At 42.1% G+C, this 18,125-nt stretch overlaps 1 protein-coding gene across 1 annotated transcript in view; it reads left to right on the forward strand.

Annotated features, from left to right (window-relative positions):
- Positions 1 to 18,125, forward strand: part of COL14A1 (collagen, type XIV, alpha 1) — a 217,518-nt gene that overhangs the window by 184,256 nt on the left and 15,137 nt on the right. The window contains exons 42-44 of the mRNA XM_006830676.1: positions 2,991 to 3,026; positions 4,594 to 4,660; positions 9,367 to 9,555. Coding sequence (XP_006830739.1) covers positions 2,991 to 3,026; positions 4,594 to 4,660; positions 9,367 to 9,555 — 292 coding nt within the window. The remainder of the gene's footprint in view (positions 1 to 2,990; positions 3,027 to 4,593; positions 4,661 to 9,366; positions 9,556 to 18,125) is intronic.

Raw genomic sequence — 18,125 nt, forward strand, 5'->3', positions numbered from 1 at the left:
GGTTGAGGGAGGATGGCATGGCCAGTACATTTTACCCCCAAGAAGTAATCAGGATACCTTGGATATCTTACTTATGTGAAAACTTTTTAAACATAGAAACTGGGTTCATTTTAATCAAATCGATTATTTGCTTAGTGATCTAGAAGCCCTCTATCTGAGTATACCCTCTCGTTGCCATCAACTTGCGTCCCCCTTTCAGTGACCTAGAGGACAGAGTAGAACTGCTCTTCAGTGTTTCTGAGACTGTGAATCATGGGAGCAGCCAGCCCCATCTTTCTCCCACAGAGCAACTAATGACTTTGAACCACAGACCTTGCAGTTAGCAGTCCAATGCTTAATCCACTGTGCCACTAGGGTCACTACATAAATTTGTTGTTGTCGTTAAGAGGGGTTAAGTTGATTTCAACTCATGACAACCCTGTATAGGATTTTTGAGCAGCTGGTGGGTTTGAATCACCTACCTTGTGGTTTAAAGTCCAGTCCTTATTATATTGCACCACACCCAGAAGTCCTTCCTAAATATAGTATGTTTGATATGTTTCCCCCTTTCTTTCCATTTAAATCAAGACATTTACAAGAAACACAAATGGACTTGTTAGCCAGACTTGGAGTGAAAGTCAACCATTCATTTATTCATTTATTGAATGCCTGCCATGTACTAGGCAAAGCTCTAGGAGGTGGTGATATCTTGCCCATAAGCTAAATACACATCCTGCCTTCAGAAACTTAGATGCCAAAAGATGCCACATGTATTGAGGATCTGTTTTCTGGGTAAAGACTGGGATGCTTCCTTTATATTTTTCATCCTTCTCTGTTTGGGTGATAGTTAACCAAATAAATTTGGAAATGACACTGAGATTGGTTTGGAACCTGTCGAGCATGAAGAACCAGCCAGGAACAGTCCTAACAGTGTGACAAATTCCATCAGCAAATGACATTCATCATCTTTTCCGTAGGGACTCTAAAAACATCATTCAGTGAACCTGTTACATTGCCTCAGAGTTGGAAAAAAAGAAGAAATCTTTCTGAAGAAACATGTTTTGCATTATAAGCATAATTTTCACTGCAGAAATGCTGAAAACACTTTTTTCAGTAGTTAAAAAATAATAGTAAAGTCCCTTATGGGTCAAAGAGTAGTTAAGCTGTGTAACAAAATAATAATTCAGCTGAGAATTCACAAAAATATGAGTTCCTTGTATTGATAGGAAAATAACTAAAGTGGAATTGTGTGCTATCATGCTGGGTGGGAAATAGTGTGATTGTGGAACTTCACAAATCTCATCATCTCATATTTAATCTGCTTTCCAGGAGAAAGGTGAGGCTGTCTCCGATGATTGACAGTCTCAGAAACCCTACAGACCGGTTCTACTCTGCCCGATAGGGACTCTCAGAGTCACAATTGACTTGATGGCACTTAGTTTGGATTTGATTTGAACTCTTCAGCTGGGAGGAGAGATTTTCTTTAATGTTGTTGTTGTTGTTGTCAGGTGCCATCGAGTCAAAACCAACTCATAGCAACCCCATGCACAGCAGAACGAAACAATGTCCGATCCTGGGCCAACCTCACTACCGCTGCCACACTTGACACCATCAATGATGCTACCTGGCTGCTCCATCTCGTTGGAGGTCTTCCTCTTTTTCTGTGACCCTCCATCTTACCCAGCATGACATCCTTCTCTAGCGACTGTTCTCTCCTGACAATATGTCCAAAGTATGAGAGACGAAGCTTAGCCATCCTGGCCTCCAAGGAGCACTCTGGTTGCACTTCTTCCAAAACAAATCTAATGGTTCTTTTGGCAGTCCATGGCACTTTCAGTATTCTCCTCCAACACCACAACTCAAATGCATCAATTCTTCTACGATCTTCCTTATTCACTGTCCAACTTTCACATCCATGTGAGGTTATTGAAAATACCATGGCTTGGGTCAGGCGCACCTTAGTCCTCAAGCTGACATCTCTGCTCTTCAACACTTTAAAAAGTTCCTGTGCAGCAGATTTGCTCAGTGCAATACGTCGTCTGATCTCTTGACTGCTGCTTCCGTGAACGTTGATAGTTGATCCAAGAATGAAGTGCTTGACAACTTCAATCTTTTCTCTGCTGATAAGAATGTTGTTTATTGGTCCAATGGTGAGGATTTTTGTTTTCTTGACATTGAGATGCAATCCATACTGAAAGCTGTGTTCTTTGATCTTCATCAGTAAATGTTTCAAGTCCTCTTCACTTTCAGCAAGCAAGGTTGTATCATCTGCATATCGCAGGTTATTAATGAGTCTTCCTCCAATCCTGACGCCACATTCTTCTTCATAGAACCCAGCTTCTCGTATTATTTGCTCAGCATACAGGTTGAATAAGTATGGTGAAAGAATACAACCCTGTCTCACACCTTTCCCAATTTTAAAACATTCAGTGTTCCCATGTTCTGTTCAAACAACTGCTTCTTGGTCTAGGTACAGATTTCTCAGAAGTGCAATTAAGTGTTCTGGAATACTCATACTTCTCAATGTTGTCCATAGCTTGTCATGATCCACACAATCGAAAGCCTTTGTGTAGTCAATAAAGCATAGGTAAACATCTTTCTGATATTCTCTGCGAATCCTAAAAACATGGAGTAATTTATCCATCAGAGATTTGTGGAATAAATTCAGAACTATCAGTAGAGTTCAATACATAAATATAGCATTTAATGTAGAACCATGTGAATGACCTAATGTATGATATAAAACAGTATTGATATGTAATCGCAATGTCATACCAAAAATTACTGTGTCATACATAAAGATGCTATAGGAGTAAGAGATTGAAATGAGTATTTGTGTAACCGAGTTACAAGACCCTGTTTGTTTTATTACTGATGTTTTATATCTATTTTTGTTGCAGCATGACTTGGGCTAAGAAAGATGCCTTCATAGAATAACAAATGATACATTATAATTATGGTCAGCTGAGTGCAATGTTATGAGTAATCTGACAGTCTATAAATATTTGCAGGGTGTCCCTGGATTAAAGGGAGAACGAGGGGAACGAGTAAGTATCCTCCAGCTTCATTGCCTTCATATCCTGATGCTGACTATTTACTATTATTCATTACTTTGTGCTGTTTCTTCTCTCCTCTCTCTCTCCAACTCATTTGAGTGTGAGTATATTTTCAACTGAAGAAAGCCCTGTGGGCTGGAAGTCAGAAAATCTAGTTTGTAGTTACATACCTACTCCTACCCAGCTAAAGGACCATTCTGTAAGGATCAAATGAGGAGAATCAAACTTGTCTAATGTCAGCGTGGACTTCATGAGGACACTACAGGTCATCCCTGACTTATGACAAACTTCACATACAACTATCTTCTCCTTTTTTTTTGGTACATCTTATTGCTAATAATATGTGCTACGTGTAATGTTGTAGCATGTAATTTACTGCTGTCATCTTTGTCAGATGTTTGCTTGCAGATGTTCAGTTTTATGATTTAATATTTAAAAACACTGCCATATAGTAGTTTCTGGCCTGGTCTACTGTGTAGTTGGTGTCCATGTCAAGAGTCATAGTGCATAGAAAGTTGGGCAGTGTTCAGTTCAAATGACACACAACAATGGGTCACACTCGACAGTCGTTACACTTGGATGTCATTGTAGACCAGGCCTGCAGTGTGATCTGATTCAGCATTTTTGTACCATAAGCATCAGTTATTCATTAGTAATGAGGCGTTTGGCATACATCAGAACCTAATGACATTGGAGTAGTTGAAACAGACCCCTTTGTAAGTCAGGGACTACTAACTAGTATGTAATGGATGGGAAAGTGTCCAAGTAGTGGATTTGGGCTCGTGCTTTTCTTGATGGATCCATATTAGCACCCAGCAAGGTAGGCACAGAATTTAAAAAAAAAAACAACTGAGCCCAGAACTTAAATCAGTTCATATTGAGGGCCTTCTGTCTCCTTTCAGAAAGATATTATTGTTCAATGAATTATCATAGAACAAGTGGTGACTTTGCAATCTGAATTAAGTCTCAATCTTAGCTCATCCAGTTACCTCTACGAAACCAGGGACACAGTGTTTAATTCTGCTGAGCTATATGCAATCAGTTTAACTTCTTTTTTCTGAGTTACTAATAGCATTAAATAAGCTGCTTCTTGAGAAAGTGCTGTCTTTGAAAGCATTGTTGTTGTTTAGTGCAATCAAGTCAGTTCTGACCCATAGCAACCCTCTATAGGGTTTCCAAGAAGCAGCTGGTGATCTTGAACCAGTGACCTTGTGGTTCAAACTGTCTTTGCAGTCCAGTGCATCAGCCCACAGCACCACATCAGGTCTCTACTTTCTGAGCATTAAAGAGCATAAAGGATGCATTAAATATATATGAATTTGTTTCAGAACTGTCAAATTTTTTAGAATCTGAGATCAGAAATAATTCCTTGAGCTTTTTAATTTAACGAACACTTTTGGGAACTCTTTGGTGCTCAGGATGCAGCATGGTGGTCAATCCTCCCTGCTCCGAGCAGCTGAAGAGCCTTGATAGGAACGGTGGGTGAATCCATTGCATGATCCTGGCCGTGTAACTGGGCTTGGGGCTGAGAGTTAGGAGTGTGCTTTGTCTCCTGCAGGGAGATCTGCAGTCTCAAGCCATGGTGAGGGCAGTGGCGCGCCAGGTGTGTGAACAGCTCATCCAGAGTAAGTGCATTGTAGTTACCCATGTGGCTTCTCAGCTCCCTTCCCTGGGAGTGCAGTGACTAAGGAAAACTCCTCTGAGCTTCTCTTACTGCTCACACAGAAGCTCTACTGCTGCTCATCCCTGATCCACCTTCATTCTTACAGACTGTGCTATACTTCAACTTCAGTGGTTGCTGCTGGCCTTTGACTTAATTCCATAGGGATGTAAACAGGGTAGAACTGCCCCATAGGGTTTGCTGGGCTATCATTGGTACAGAAGCACATTGGCAGGTCTTTTCTCCCACAGAGTTGCTGGTTCGGTTCTAACCACCTTTCTTTCGGTTATGCTTAACCATTGCACCACCAGGATTCCTTACATCAGTGGTTGTTGTTGTTAAGTGCCATCGAGTCGGTTCCGACCCATAGCGACCCTGAAGAGGGTTTCCAAGGCTGTAAATCTTTACGTCAGTGGTACTCTGGCCAAATTCTTCTTTGTCGTCTCTCCAAGAGCGATCCTTTTGGTCAATAAACTGGTTAAGAAGGAGCTTGGCTGCCCAGGTCAAATTCACTATTCCTTCCTCATTTCTCCAAATGGATAGATTTCCAACCCCCTCAAGTGCTTAGCACTTGCAAGCTGCCAGACAGTGTCATCAGAAACTTGTCTCCAAAGAGATGATTCATAGTGCTGATTTTCATTAACTCTACATTGGAATCAGTATATCTGTCTGATCCATTTCCCGTGTGTTTGCCTTTTGTTGGTCTATGGTTCTACCCTTTAGTCCTTGGGCTTTATGCCAAACATGCAGACACTAGGCTAGGCTTGATGTGTCATTTGATATGACACTTGGGCTTCATGCCAAAAATTACTTGATAAGAACATACTTGATATGATATGCCTGCTTAATTTTTTTTTTTTTTTCATTTTAAATCTGAATGTTCCCATGGTGGTGGTGGTGAGCTGTGGAGTTGGTGCCTACTCATAGCAACCCTGCATAGGGTTTCCATTGCTATAAATATTTATGGGAGCATAAAGCCTCATTTTTCTCCGGTGGAATGGCTGGTAGTTTGGAACCGCTGACCTTGTGATTAGCAGCCTGACTCATAACCACTATGCAACCAGAGCTCCTTGAACTTTCCCGTAGCACAGAAGTTAATGACTGATTTCCTGCCCATTTGCTTTTATACAGACCCACATTGTACACTTCCCCCTACCCTCTCACTCTAGGCTTCATCTTAGTAACCTATCCACAGGGTTGTTAGTGTGGGTCCTTATTTTTTGTCAATAATTAGTTCAGTTCCAGGAAGATCTGAGGCCAAGTAGAGATGAAATGTTTCTCTCAAACCCACCCAACTCTGACCTAACTCTGCTGTCAAACCCCCTATCTCCAAGGTTAACATCTCCCTACCAACATGTCATTTATTTTAACACTGGGAAGTTTGGAAGGTAAGCCAGGGGAAACCCGAAAGTGCCCAAGAAGACCCTGTTGTCTACATCTAAAATTCTGTTTTCAGTTATGAATTAACCTAGATCTCACTAAGGGGGAGACAATAAAGAAGGGCCTTCAGAAGTTAGAGGAGTTTTCAATTAAAACAACCTCTCAGAGCAAACAGATTCTGAAGCTCATGTTCTTCAGATGCAGTAGTTATGGTCCTTATAATTTAGCATCATTTCATTATATTTCATATTGTCCAAACTAATTTAAATATACGTATGTAAGAGAAAAAGAAACAGAATTCACCTGTTCACTGAAACTGTACAAATTTAATGCCCAAAGAGAATCTTTAAAAACAAAATCGATTATAAAGGAGAAATTGAGCATCTGTCACTTTTGAAATAGAATACATCCAAAGCTAACTTGTATGTTTTGGAGGTTTCTCATTTTGAATAGACAATGCAAATGAACAGATTTCTTTTAAGTAAACCTAAGGGATAAATTCTAAAGTGATTCACTGACCACAAATATGAGGAAAATGTTGTAATACTTGGCTGTCTTATTCCACTGTGGAATACAAATTATGTGTGAATCTATGGTTATTAAAAACATGTTAAAAAAATTGGAGGTTCAAAATATGAGTATTTCCCTATAGCATTTTTCAAATTCCTATGAATGACTTCTAGGAGGGGCTTAGACGAGACAGCTGAAACAGTATGTAAACTAAAGAATCCCTACCCGGCAGTATTGTTGTGAGGGAAAGAACTAGAGGCGACTGCAGGGAAGTTCATCACCAGTGCCTGTCAGAGTCTCTTTCTGGCACTTCAGCCATCATCTCAGGTCCCTTTGGGCTCCTAACTTCATTCCCTCTGTTCAGACTCAGAACTTAGCATTTAGCTGGGCTCAAGCATGAACAGCTGTGAGGATAATGGTGCAGGACCAGATCGTGTTAAGTTCTGTTGTATGTAGAGCTGCTATGAGTCAGAACCGACTGGATGGCGCCTTACACACACACACACACAGACACACACACAGACACAGACACACACACAGACACACACCCACACAGAGTCTCTGGAGTCCCCAGGTAGCACAAATCGTTAACACATTCAGCTGTTAATTAAAAAGTTAGAGGTTTGAGTCCACCCAGACGTACCTTGTAAGAAAGTCCTGGCTATCTCCTTTTAAAAGATCAGCCATTGAAAGCTCTCTGGAGAGCCCCCTGCCCCCAAACCTTTGTCCTAAGATAATCTTTAAACCAAAAATACCCCTGAAGTCTTCTTATAACCAAACAGTAGTTTAGCTTAACTAGTCAAAAAACATCTGCCTGGAGTACTTGCTCTTTACGATAAGCACTAGACTGCAGACTACAAGGTCTGCAGTTAGAGCCTGCCAGCCGTTCGGTGGGAGAAAGATGTGACTTTCTGTTCCTGAGATTTAAAGGCTCGGAAACGCTACACAGTGTTGCTATAAGTTGGAACTGACTCGATGGCACTGAACATCAACATCGAGGGTCAAACTGACAACGGCAACTTGAAGATACTCTGGGAAGTTCAGGGGACAGTAATTTGATCACAATGGAGCCAGAAGCTCAGAAAAGGAGGGTAAAAATGGTTGCAGAAGTAAAAGAGCGTCATCAGGGTCGCTGAATTTTACATGTAGAAACTGTTGAATTGATGTATGTTGTTGTTTAAGTGTCATTGGGTTGGTTCCAATTCATGGTGACTCTATGTATGGTTTCTAAAGAGTGGTTGATGGGTTTGAACCACTGACCTTGTGGTTAGTAGTTCAGTGCTTATCCAACAGAACCACACCAGGATGTATGTTAAGTGTGTATTTTCTCAATAACAAAATAAATAAACAGACAGCAAAAAGAAAACTCTATGGGGTACAGTTCTACTCTAATGCATGTGGGACCACCAGGAGTTGGAGCCGACTTGATGCCAACTGTTTGTTTTTTATTTGACTATGATTTCTACCTAGCTCTGTTATCTGACTTTTAGCCCACAGCATGTTAGAACTAGACTAGAGAGAGTTACAGGGGAAGCTGTGCAAAGCCAGTCTGCTGACAGCTAGAGAACTGATAGCAGGCAATCCCCCTGGATGGAGGAAGTTGCAGACACAGATGTGGAAATGCCTTATTCCACCCAAACCAGAGTGGATGTGCCGAGTGACAGCCCAGAGCCATCCGGGGACGATTTCTGGTAGCATCCACTGCCCTCTGCTCAAACAGTGCATTGGATCAATTTAAAAATGTTTCTAACAATGGTTGTGCATTTCTGCTTAGGTCTGAATGGTTGAAAAGGGATTGATAATAGTGATCTAAAAATATTGCTTAGATAGGAAACATCTCATCCCTTAATGATGCTGGAAAAATGGGACATCATGGTATCAGATAACTTATAAACCCATACTTTTAATTTTTAAAATTCATTTTCAAATATAACTAAGTTAAAGGATTAGAAAAGCAAGTACTAGATTTCTGTATCTTTATGTCATTATATATCTATTGAAGGAGCTCTGGTAGCGTAGTGGTTACGAATCGGGCTGTGAACCACAAGGTCAGCAGTTCGAAACTACCAGCTGTTCCACGGGAGAAAGATGAGGCTTTCTGCTCCCGTGAAGATTTACAGTCCACTGCATTATTCTACAGCGCCACACCAGGACTCCATAAATATGTGAGGGGGCTTCAAAAAGTTTGTAGAAAATGGAATTAAAGATAACAGAATTTTCCACAAACTTTTTGAACCCCTTCATGTAGATGATAGATAGACAGAGAGAAAGAGAGACCAGTAGATAGGTAGAGAGGCAAAGCTAGTGAGAGATTCTACAGCTAGGGCCCGAGTCAAGTTTCCTGCAAAAAAATCTGGCAGCTTAGCAGTGAGCTGAAACAGAGCACTTGTCTGGGGATTTGCAAACAAGAGGGTGGGTCAGGCTTTGTGGGTTGCGAAAAAAGACAAATAACTTGTGGGGGAAATTACTGGAGAAAGAGACAGCTGTGCCAGAGTTAGGGGCCAGATAAATGTTGGGGGTAAAGATAAAACTGATGACTTGTTCTCATTGATATTTACTCAGATTCTGTTGTGAGCTGTAGAATTACAAACACATGTGATACGGCTTGAAGCACCTAGACGTTATCTAAAGTAAAATGTAAAAGATTGAAACTGGAACTCAACATGGTTTTGTTGGATGTGCTTTTCCTCTTGGTGGTGTGTAACAAAATAGTTAGCAGCCTTAACAAATCACCATCCAGTCACCGGTCATTGAATGCTAACTTTTGCCGCTATGTCTCAGGTCACATGGCTCGGTTCACAACCATCCTGAACCAGATTCCTAGCCACTCCTCATCCATACGGACCATCCAAGGACCTCCTGGGGAGCCTGGGCGACCAGGGTCTCCTGGAACCCCCGGTGAACAAGGACCTCCAGGTACACCAGGCTTCCCAGGAAATGCAGGCGAGCCGGGGGCCCCAGGAGAAAGAGGTAAGCTGGGCCACTGTTCCCTGGAGCGCCTTGGAGGGAGGTGCTGTGAAGCAGTGCAGAGCAGTGGTGTTTGTTGTTGTCATGTGCCATCGAGTCATGGCAACAACCCTGTAGAGTTTCTGAGGAGCGACTGGTAGGTTTGAACACCCAGCCTTGCAGTTAGTAATGCAGTGCTTATCCTACAGTGTCACACCAGGACACTCTGGTGTTTATACAATGGTAAAATTGGTGTTTAGGCAATGATAAAGTAACAGATCTAAATTCTAAGCATTAGCAGTGCAATGGTTAAGCACTGGCTGCTAACCTGAAGCTCAGGTGTGGAACCTCATCCAGCTGCTCCTTGACAGTCAACAGCTGGTGACCTGCTTGTATACAGAGTACAGCCTAGGAAACCCTACGGGGCCATTATGAGTCAGAATCGACTCAATGGCAGACGACAACAAATGGATTCTACTTTTCAGTCCTTTTTTATTTATACCAGAGATTGACAAATTTGAGTAATCTGTAAAATTCTTAAGATTAAAATCCACATCGACTTTTATGAAACAGGAGAGTCAGCATCCCCAACTTCACCTATAAGATGTCTTGGAGTGAATGAGAGAAAGAGGGCCCCTCTGGGCAGAGGCAGCATCACTCCTAAGGCTTGGCAAACACGAGTCCACTCCCTAGGTCTGTGCAATACCCAGACAGGACAACCACCAGGCAGTCCTAGGGAAAGTAATGAGGCACATTGACATATGGTTCACATATGCCTGTTTAGACTGGGCCAGCTCTAAACTTCAAATAAGAAACTGTGTGTGACTCGTCTTCCAATAATATGAGGCACTGTTTTATGTAATAGTTTTATGGGTCAGTATTTTGTCTTTCCTACAAAAGTGTCTTTAAAATAGAGATCTGCTAACCTTTTCTTCTGCCCTGTACAGGTCTTAGCAGTACTGAGCATGTACAATAATGCAACAAAATAATAAGACCCTTTTGATTGAATTTCACTGAGTTTCTATAATTAACCAAGATCTCCCACTCCAGAAACAGATGAAAGGAGATGCAGAAAGTTGGAATCTGCATATTAACCAAGAAAAAAATAAATGAGAAAAAGAGACAATGGTAAAAACAGTATTTTCTAAGATACAGTTTCTTGAATGAAATTCAGAAGAAAAAGTAAAATGTGATCCATCTTTTGTGGGAGTCCCTTTATGTTGGTGAGAGTTTCAAAGCTGGGATGTAAAGAATGTAACATTCCACATTCATTCTTGATCCATACCAATGGTTAATGTGCATTGTTGCCTCTAATCCTTTGTACACAGTGTTCTGATCTCTTTGGAGATAAGCTCTGCATTGCCTGTCTTGGATACATCTTACTCTTCCGGTTTCACTCCTGTATCTTGTAGGATGTTTTTGTTGATCACTCCCGAGCACAAGTCTCCACTTATTTAACCTGGGATCCACTCACCATTGACCCCACCATTTATTAGTAAGCAGCTGTTTTACCTAGAGCAGGGATTGTGTCTGAAATGATTTGTATGATATTTTGCCCATACTTGTTAAGTGCCATCAAGTTGGTTTTGACTCATAGATCCTTTATAGGGTTTCTGAGGTGTGGCTAATAGGTTTGAACTGCCAACCTTGCAGTTAGCAATTCAGTGTTTATCCTACAACACCATATCAAGACTCCTTTGCCCATAGTGTTGGTGTTGTGGTTAAGTGCCATCGAATCGGTTCTAACTCATAGCAACCCAGTATAGGGTTTCCAAGGAGCAGCTGGTAGGTTTGAACTGCCAACTTTGTGGTTTAAAGTCTAGTGCTGATCCTGCAATGCCACAATGGGAGTTCACAGTTGTTGTTGTTAAGTGCTGTTGAGTCGATTCCGACCCATAGCAACCCTATATAGGGTTTCCAAGGAGTGGCTGGTGAACTTGAACCACCAATCTTGCTTTTCAAACGACTTTGCAGTCTGACGTATTAGCCCACAACGCCACACCAGGACTCCCTAAATAGTTACTGTTCTGATGTTCTTTTCTAAAGGTATGGCCCTGTGACAGGGTGCTAAATCAGCAGAAATTGAGAAGCGTGTGAGTCGCTCCCGGTGCACTAAATGTCTGCCAACCAGGAAGGTGACTACCTCAAGTCCCCTATACTGATGTCGGTAATGGATAAACTGTGACTCAGGCAGCACAGAGCCAGTGGTCTTTGTTGGTTTTGGAGGTCGTGGTTCCTTTCTTGCCCGCCTGAACCTTTCCTGCTCTGTAACACTCTTTGAATGATTGTTGCTGGTGTTACATGCTCTCGAGTTGATCTCGACTCACAGCAACCCTGTACAGGGTTTCCAAGGAGCAGCGTGTGGCTTTGGACCCCCGATCTTCTGGTTCACAGCCCAGTGCTTATCCTGCAGCAGCAAACAGAGTCCTTGAGTGACTAGAGAGATTAAGTCATTCAGGACAATCCTCGGAAATGCGAATTTCTGTGATGTCATTTTCTCCCATACCTCTAGACATAACTCCCTAAAGGGTATGTAGTAGACCAGTAAAATCTTGTATTTCACAAATACAGAGAAGAGGACAGGAAGTGAGAAGTGCCTTTTGCGCATGTACACTGGTGATTTCAGTGGTTCACCAACTGAGTGCTGACTTTGGGTTTTACTGTTGCCGTTATTAGGAGCCATTGAGTCACTTCCAGATCAGAAAACCCCAGATAGCAGAGTAGAATTGATCCAAAGGGTTTCTAGACTGTAACGGTGCTACTGGAGGGTGAGCACTGAACTAGTAATTGCAAGGTCGGCAGTTGAAACCCACCAGTCACTCTTGGAGACTCTGTCCAGGGTGGCTTTGAGATAGAACTGACTCAACAACACACAGTCACAAACAACAACACTCTTGTCAGAAGCAGGTTACCAGATCTCTCTGTTGTGGAGCTGCTGGGTGAGTTTGAACTGTCAACCTTTCAGTTAGCAGCTGAGAGTGCTTAACAGTTGTACCACCTGGTCTCCTTTTGGGTCTACTAAACAGGGTTTCAGAGTCCAGGTGTGGAGTTGTGAGGTAATGCTCGGAACTGCAAAGTCAGTTTGAACTGCAAGATCGGCGGTTCAAGTTCCCCATCCACTCCTTGGAAGCTCCATCCAGAGTTGCTATGGGTCGGAACCAACTCTACAGCACTTAACAGCAACTTAACAACACAGCAAATAGGGTTTTTTTGTACAGCACCCAATGTTCCTTTTGGTTCCTTGAATTGCAACGACTGAGAACTTGGTTTTTTTTGTCCTTAACCCCATCTTGAATTATATAGCCTTGTGTGATTATAACTCTTATCTCCTGGCTAGAAAATCCATTTCTAAATCTGACTTCTCTGTATCCATCCCAGATGATCAATCAGTGTACTGCCTTACTCCATGGATTTAAAGTTTCATTGTCCACACGAGGAGCTTGAATCCTATATTACCCAATCTCAAGTGTGTAGGTTGATAGTTCTTAAAATTAACTTTCTTTTCTTTTTTTTTAACTGAAAACTAGAAGATGTACCTGACTTCATTCTTCAGGCAATTCTTTTCCATGATTTTTCAGAAATAATTGCATCAGCAAAACCATCCAAGTAATGATTTTTATGTTTAGGTTATATATCCATAACAGCTGAAATTCATATCTGGTTTGTTTTGTACAATAAATCAGTAAATATTTATTGAATGCAGGGTTTATGTAAGACTTTTGGCTTGGCAGTATGTGAGATAATACTGTTATTTACGGCTGTCACGTTTTAAGCACCAAATGCATCTGCCAACACACTCACTCTAGTCCTATGCAGGCACTATCTTGTGCGGGTAAAACTGAAGATGTGGTTTGGATAAGGAAGGGATATGAAATCCTTACAACACCAGCTGCTAAGTGCTAACGGAGTTATGCAGAAAGTAAATGCTGTTGGGATTTCGGAGACGACACCGCTGTGGCCTTTAACAAGAATGGGTGCCAGCATTTATGAAACAACTACGTGTAAATTGGGAATCCTGCTATGGCGCTGTGGGATAAAGCACTGGACCACAAGGCCTGTTTGAACCGCAAGGTCGGTGGTTCAAATTCATCAGTTGCTCTTCAGAAACCCTATCCAGGGTTGCTATGAGTCGGAACAAGTAGAGAAGGGATAAGCCTTGCTTTGATCTCTGTAAATAAATGGCATCTTTTAGCGACAAAAGAGCCCTGATGTCACACTGGGGTAAGCGTTGGATGACTAACTGCAAAATAGACAGTTCAAACCCACCAGAAGGAGGAAGAAGAAGCTGTCTGCTCCCATAAAGTTTACAACGTTGGAAACCCCTAAGGAACAGTACTATCTCGTCCTATGGGATCACTGAGTCAGAACAGACTCAACCGCAGTGGAGTGTTCAAAGGCAAAGAAATGGCAGCCAGAGCAGGGGAAGGCTGTGTCAACACTGAGGCCAAACCTGGGCCCTTCTATCCATGTTAAACCATGAATCAACTGGCAGAAGTCTCGAGAGAAAACTGAGTCCCACAAAGACCCAAAGCTGGGAGGGAGAAGCAGCTCCTTAGTGTTTAATAGTCCTGTGGTTGTGAAGAACTGCTGGAGCTGAAGAGATATTTGGCAGAAAATGTTGGTCCCAAATTCAGAATTATTAGCAAAGCCAGGAACCGGTAATCATGGTAACAATGTTTCTGTGGAAATTTTGAATGTCCCGTGTATACTGGTTTATTCCTGCAAAAAGAATCTTTTGCTGATTTTTTATTTTTTATCGGCTTGATGAGAGATAGATGGCCAGTAGATCTTTCTATCTCTAGTAATTTGCTGGCTGACAGTAAAATATTCACAAGTCCTCCATGTAATTTTGTATTATACTTGACATTCAACTGTATGAGACATGGTCTTTCTTTTCACTGCTGTGAACAACCTGCTGAAATGCATGTTTGCTGCCTTCCTTCTCTAATTCCCTCTGCTGCCTCTCATTACTTGAAAGATGAATTCTAGCAAATAGACTTTTCCTTTTCTTACCCAATTCCTATAGGTTGTTGTTAAGTGCTGTTCAGTCGGTTCCAACTCATACCAACCCTGTATAGAGTTTCTGAGGAGTGGGTTTGATCTGCAGTCTTTACAGTGAGTAGTTCAGTGCTTATCCTACAGTGCCACACCAGGACTCCAATACTTATCTGGTGGTGGTGGTGATTGTGTGCTATGGAGTCAGTTCTGACTCAGCAACCCTGTATAGGGTTTCTGAGGCTCTAAATCTCCCACGGAACAGCTGGTAGTTTCGAACTGCTGACCTTGAGGTTAGCAGCCCGACTTGTAACCACTACACTACCAGAACTCCTGATACTTATCTGATAGAGCCTAATCTGAATGCACTTTTGTACAAACCTTCCTCTGAAGACTTGATGGGCTGTGTTTTCCTAATGCGTGATCACTTTATGGCACTGAAGTAAATGCTTTTTCCTCTTTCCTTTTTGAATCATGTTTTGTTTTCTTTTTCTTCTATCACAAGATGATTCTTTAATCACAGCTGCAGAGAGCAGTGCTGTGTGTAGTGATTTATTGGTAAAATTATCATAAAACTTAGCGGCTTCAAAAGACACAGCTTTTGTGGGTCCGGAGATTTGGAAACGGTTTTGCTAATGGTCCTGGCTCAGGCTCTCTCAGGAGGTTGCAGTCAAAATGGTACCCAGGGCTTCAGTCATCAGAAAATGTGTCAGGTGCTGTGGTGCTGGAGGATTTCCCTGCAAGCTCCTTCAGGTAGTTGTTGGTAGACATTTCTGTGCCTCCCTGGCTGTTGGCAGGATACCTCAGCTCTTTGCCCTGTGGGCCTTTTTGTCTAGGTGCATGAGTGTTCTCCCACTATGTCGGCCATTGTCCTCAGAGTGAGAACTCCTGTCTCTCTGCGTCTTAGAGATCACCAGCTTTCACTTTCAGTGTATGCTGTTTGTTAGCAGGGAAACACTAAGCCCACTCAAGTCAAGGGGAATTAGGAGCTACATTTTGGTTAGAGGAGTATTGAAGAATTTGTGAGCATTTTTGAACCATCCCACACCTCTAAATTAAAGCAAAGCCTCTGGCCTCACAAAGAGACAGAGTGATGTTTTCATAGAGAAGAGTCTTTCCAAGCAGTATGACTTCTAGGAAACCCGAGAGAGGGCCTTGAGAAGGTTGGCCCAGTCTTCACTCTGCTCTCCGCCTGTTTTTACCATTTAACTCGGTGTGTTTCTCCCTCTTGTGCCTTTAAAAACATTCAAATGCCAGATGGAGCTTTGCAGAGGAAAATACAAGACATTGCTTGAAGCACCTAAAAGCAGTAGAACCTACTGGAAAAGAGCACAGAAGACTCACAATTTCTGCTCAAATTAATCGTAACCAGAATAAGATCATTTTCCAAACAACGGCCACAAATGATAATAATGTGGTTGTTTTTTAATTGAAGTAATCAACAAATTAAAATTACAATCAAATCATGTCCTCTTAGTTTGTAAAGTGTTGTTAAGTGCTGTCACGTCAGTCCCGATTCATAGCAACCCTGTATAGCGTTTCCAAGGAGTAGCTGGTGAGCTTGAACTGCGAAACTTGTGGTACAAGCCGACCTTACAATCCAGCGAATTAACCCTCAGCTCCATACCAGGACTCCTTGTAAAGAACAGATTATGACTTTATTACAATAACTAAAGGCCGTAGCTGGTATTTTACTTTCTCATTGCTGTGGAAGCTAATATAATTGGTTCCAAAGCTTAAAACTTTTTGAAAACTTCCACAAAGATTTATAGGAAAAAGTAGAACTCCACAGCGTTTCCAACGCTATAAATCTTTATGGAAACAGACTTCACATCTTTCTCCTGTGGAGCAGCTGGCTGCTGACTTTTTGGCTAGCACTTTAACCATTGTACCACCAGGGCTCCTTCCATAAAACTTACGGCTAAGAAAACCCTAGGGAGCAATTCGATGCTTCAGCATATGGGGTTGCCTCACCAAGTACAGTCTTGGGGTTTGGTTGATGATATTTTTGCTTTTTTTCAGGGGAGAGGTACTGGATACTGTTCAAGGGTAGGGCCATCCCAGTAAGATCTTTTGAAACAGTCCCCTTCCTGTTTTCTAACTATCTGTGTGTAACCTTTGCTCTCGCCAAGCTGAACTTCCCTTGCTCTCAGTGTCAGCTTTTGCTCCATAACAATTAATCACAGAAATCTCAGTTGTTGTTGTTAATTGACATCAAGTCCGTTCCGACTCATAGCAACCTTCTATATTTTTCCAAGGAGCAGTTTGAACCATCAACATTGCAATTCAAACTGACCTTGTGGTTTATCCTAGAAACACATGACAACAAGCATCTGTTTCTCAGTAGATATAGTGTGAGGCTGAAGTACCTGGGTTCCGCTGGGGCCCGAGCTAGAGGGACAGCAGCTACCTAGAGTACGTTCTTCTCACGGTCAAAGCCAAAGACAAGAGGGCAACCCCCAAACAGAAGCATATGTCTATAGCCTCTTTTTTTTAAAAAACTTTTTATTGTGAATTGAGTGATAGTTTACATGGGAGAATATCAGCTTTACATTCATCATACCGTATTTCATTTCATTGCCATGATTACAATTCCCTTCATGTATCATCAAACAACCAAAGGGTACACCCACAAGCCTGCCCCCCTGGCCATTAGCACACAGCCCCTCTCTCTCCCTGAGTATAGAGTCCCCAGCTGCTCCATGTCATCGTTTCTGACTCCATCTCTGTTGTTGCTGTTTCTCTGGACAGGGTCCCACACTCAGCTTTTCTCCCTTGATGGTCCCAGAGTCCTCTGTTCCTGGACTGCAAGATCAACCACTCCCCTCCTTTTGTTACAAAATGTCTACCTTTACATTTGCATCATTCACAATCAGTCCTGATAGCAATTATTAATTATTGAACCACAAGAGTCTTACCTCATCTCCTTTCATCAGGAGATTCTACCTTCCCCCGCACCCTCTGGGACTAGGCTTCCTCTTGAAAGCTTGTAAGTCAGTCACTTCTTGCCTTTGTAAACCGCCCCACCTCATTATGGGTAGCCAAGGTCTAAGTTGCCCATCCTTGTCAACCCTGTATACCAAGGGGGCAGGAATGATTCTCACTGTAAAGATTTGTTCCCTCTTTTGAGCTACTACATCCATAAGTATAGGTCAAGTTTATAAAATTGTATTAAGATTACTCTTTTTTGTCTCTATCCTGTTGATTAAATAAAGTCACATGACCAAATCCAAACCTAAGTGGCAGGAAAATGGATGCGCGCATGGCAGGAGGGTGGATGCTTAATTCTATTATAGGGTTGTGTGTGACGAACCACAAATTCAGGCCTCCCCACCCCCGCATTCTTCATATATGCTTCAGCCTTTCCCCAACATTGAATGACTGATCCCTGTTTGTGCCCTGCTCTGTAGGATAAGCACTGGACTTCTAACCCTAAGGTCAGCAGTTCAAACCCAACAGTCACTCCTAGGAAACATGCTACAGCATTACTGTGTGTCAGAACCAACTTGGTGACACTTAACAACAACAACAGTAACGTGTACCTTTGTGTGGATTTGTGCATGCTCTTCCTACTCCCCAGAACACTCAGCATTTTTCTT

This window comes from Chrysochloris asiatica, unplaced genomic scaffold (assembly GCF_000296735.1).
Source record: "Chrysochloris asiatica unplaced genomic scaffold, ChrAsi1.0 scaffold00001, whole genome shotgun sequence".
Classification (NCBI taxonomy): domain Eukaryota; kingdom Metazoa; phylum Chordata; class Mammalia; order Afrosoricida; family Chrysochloridae; genus Chrysochloris; species Chrysochloris asiatica.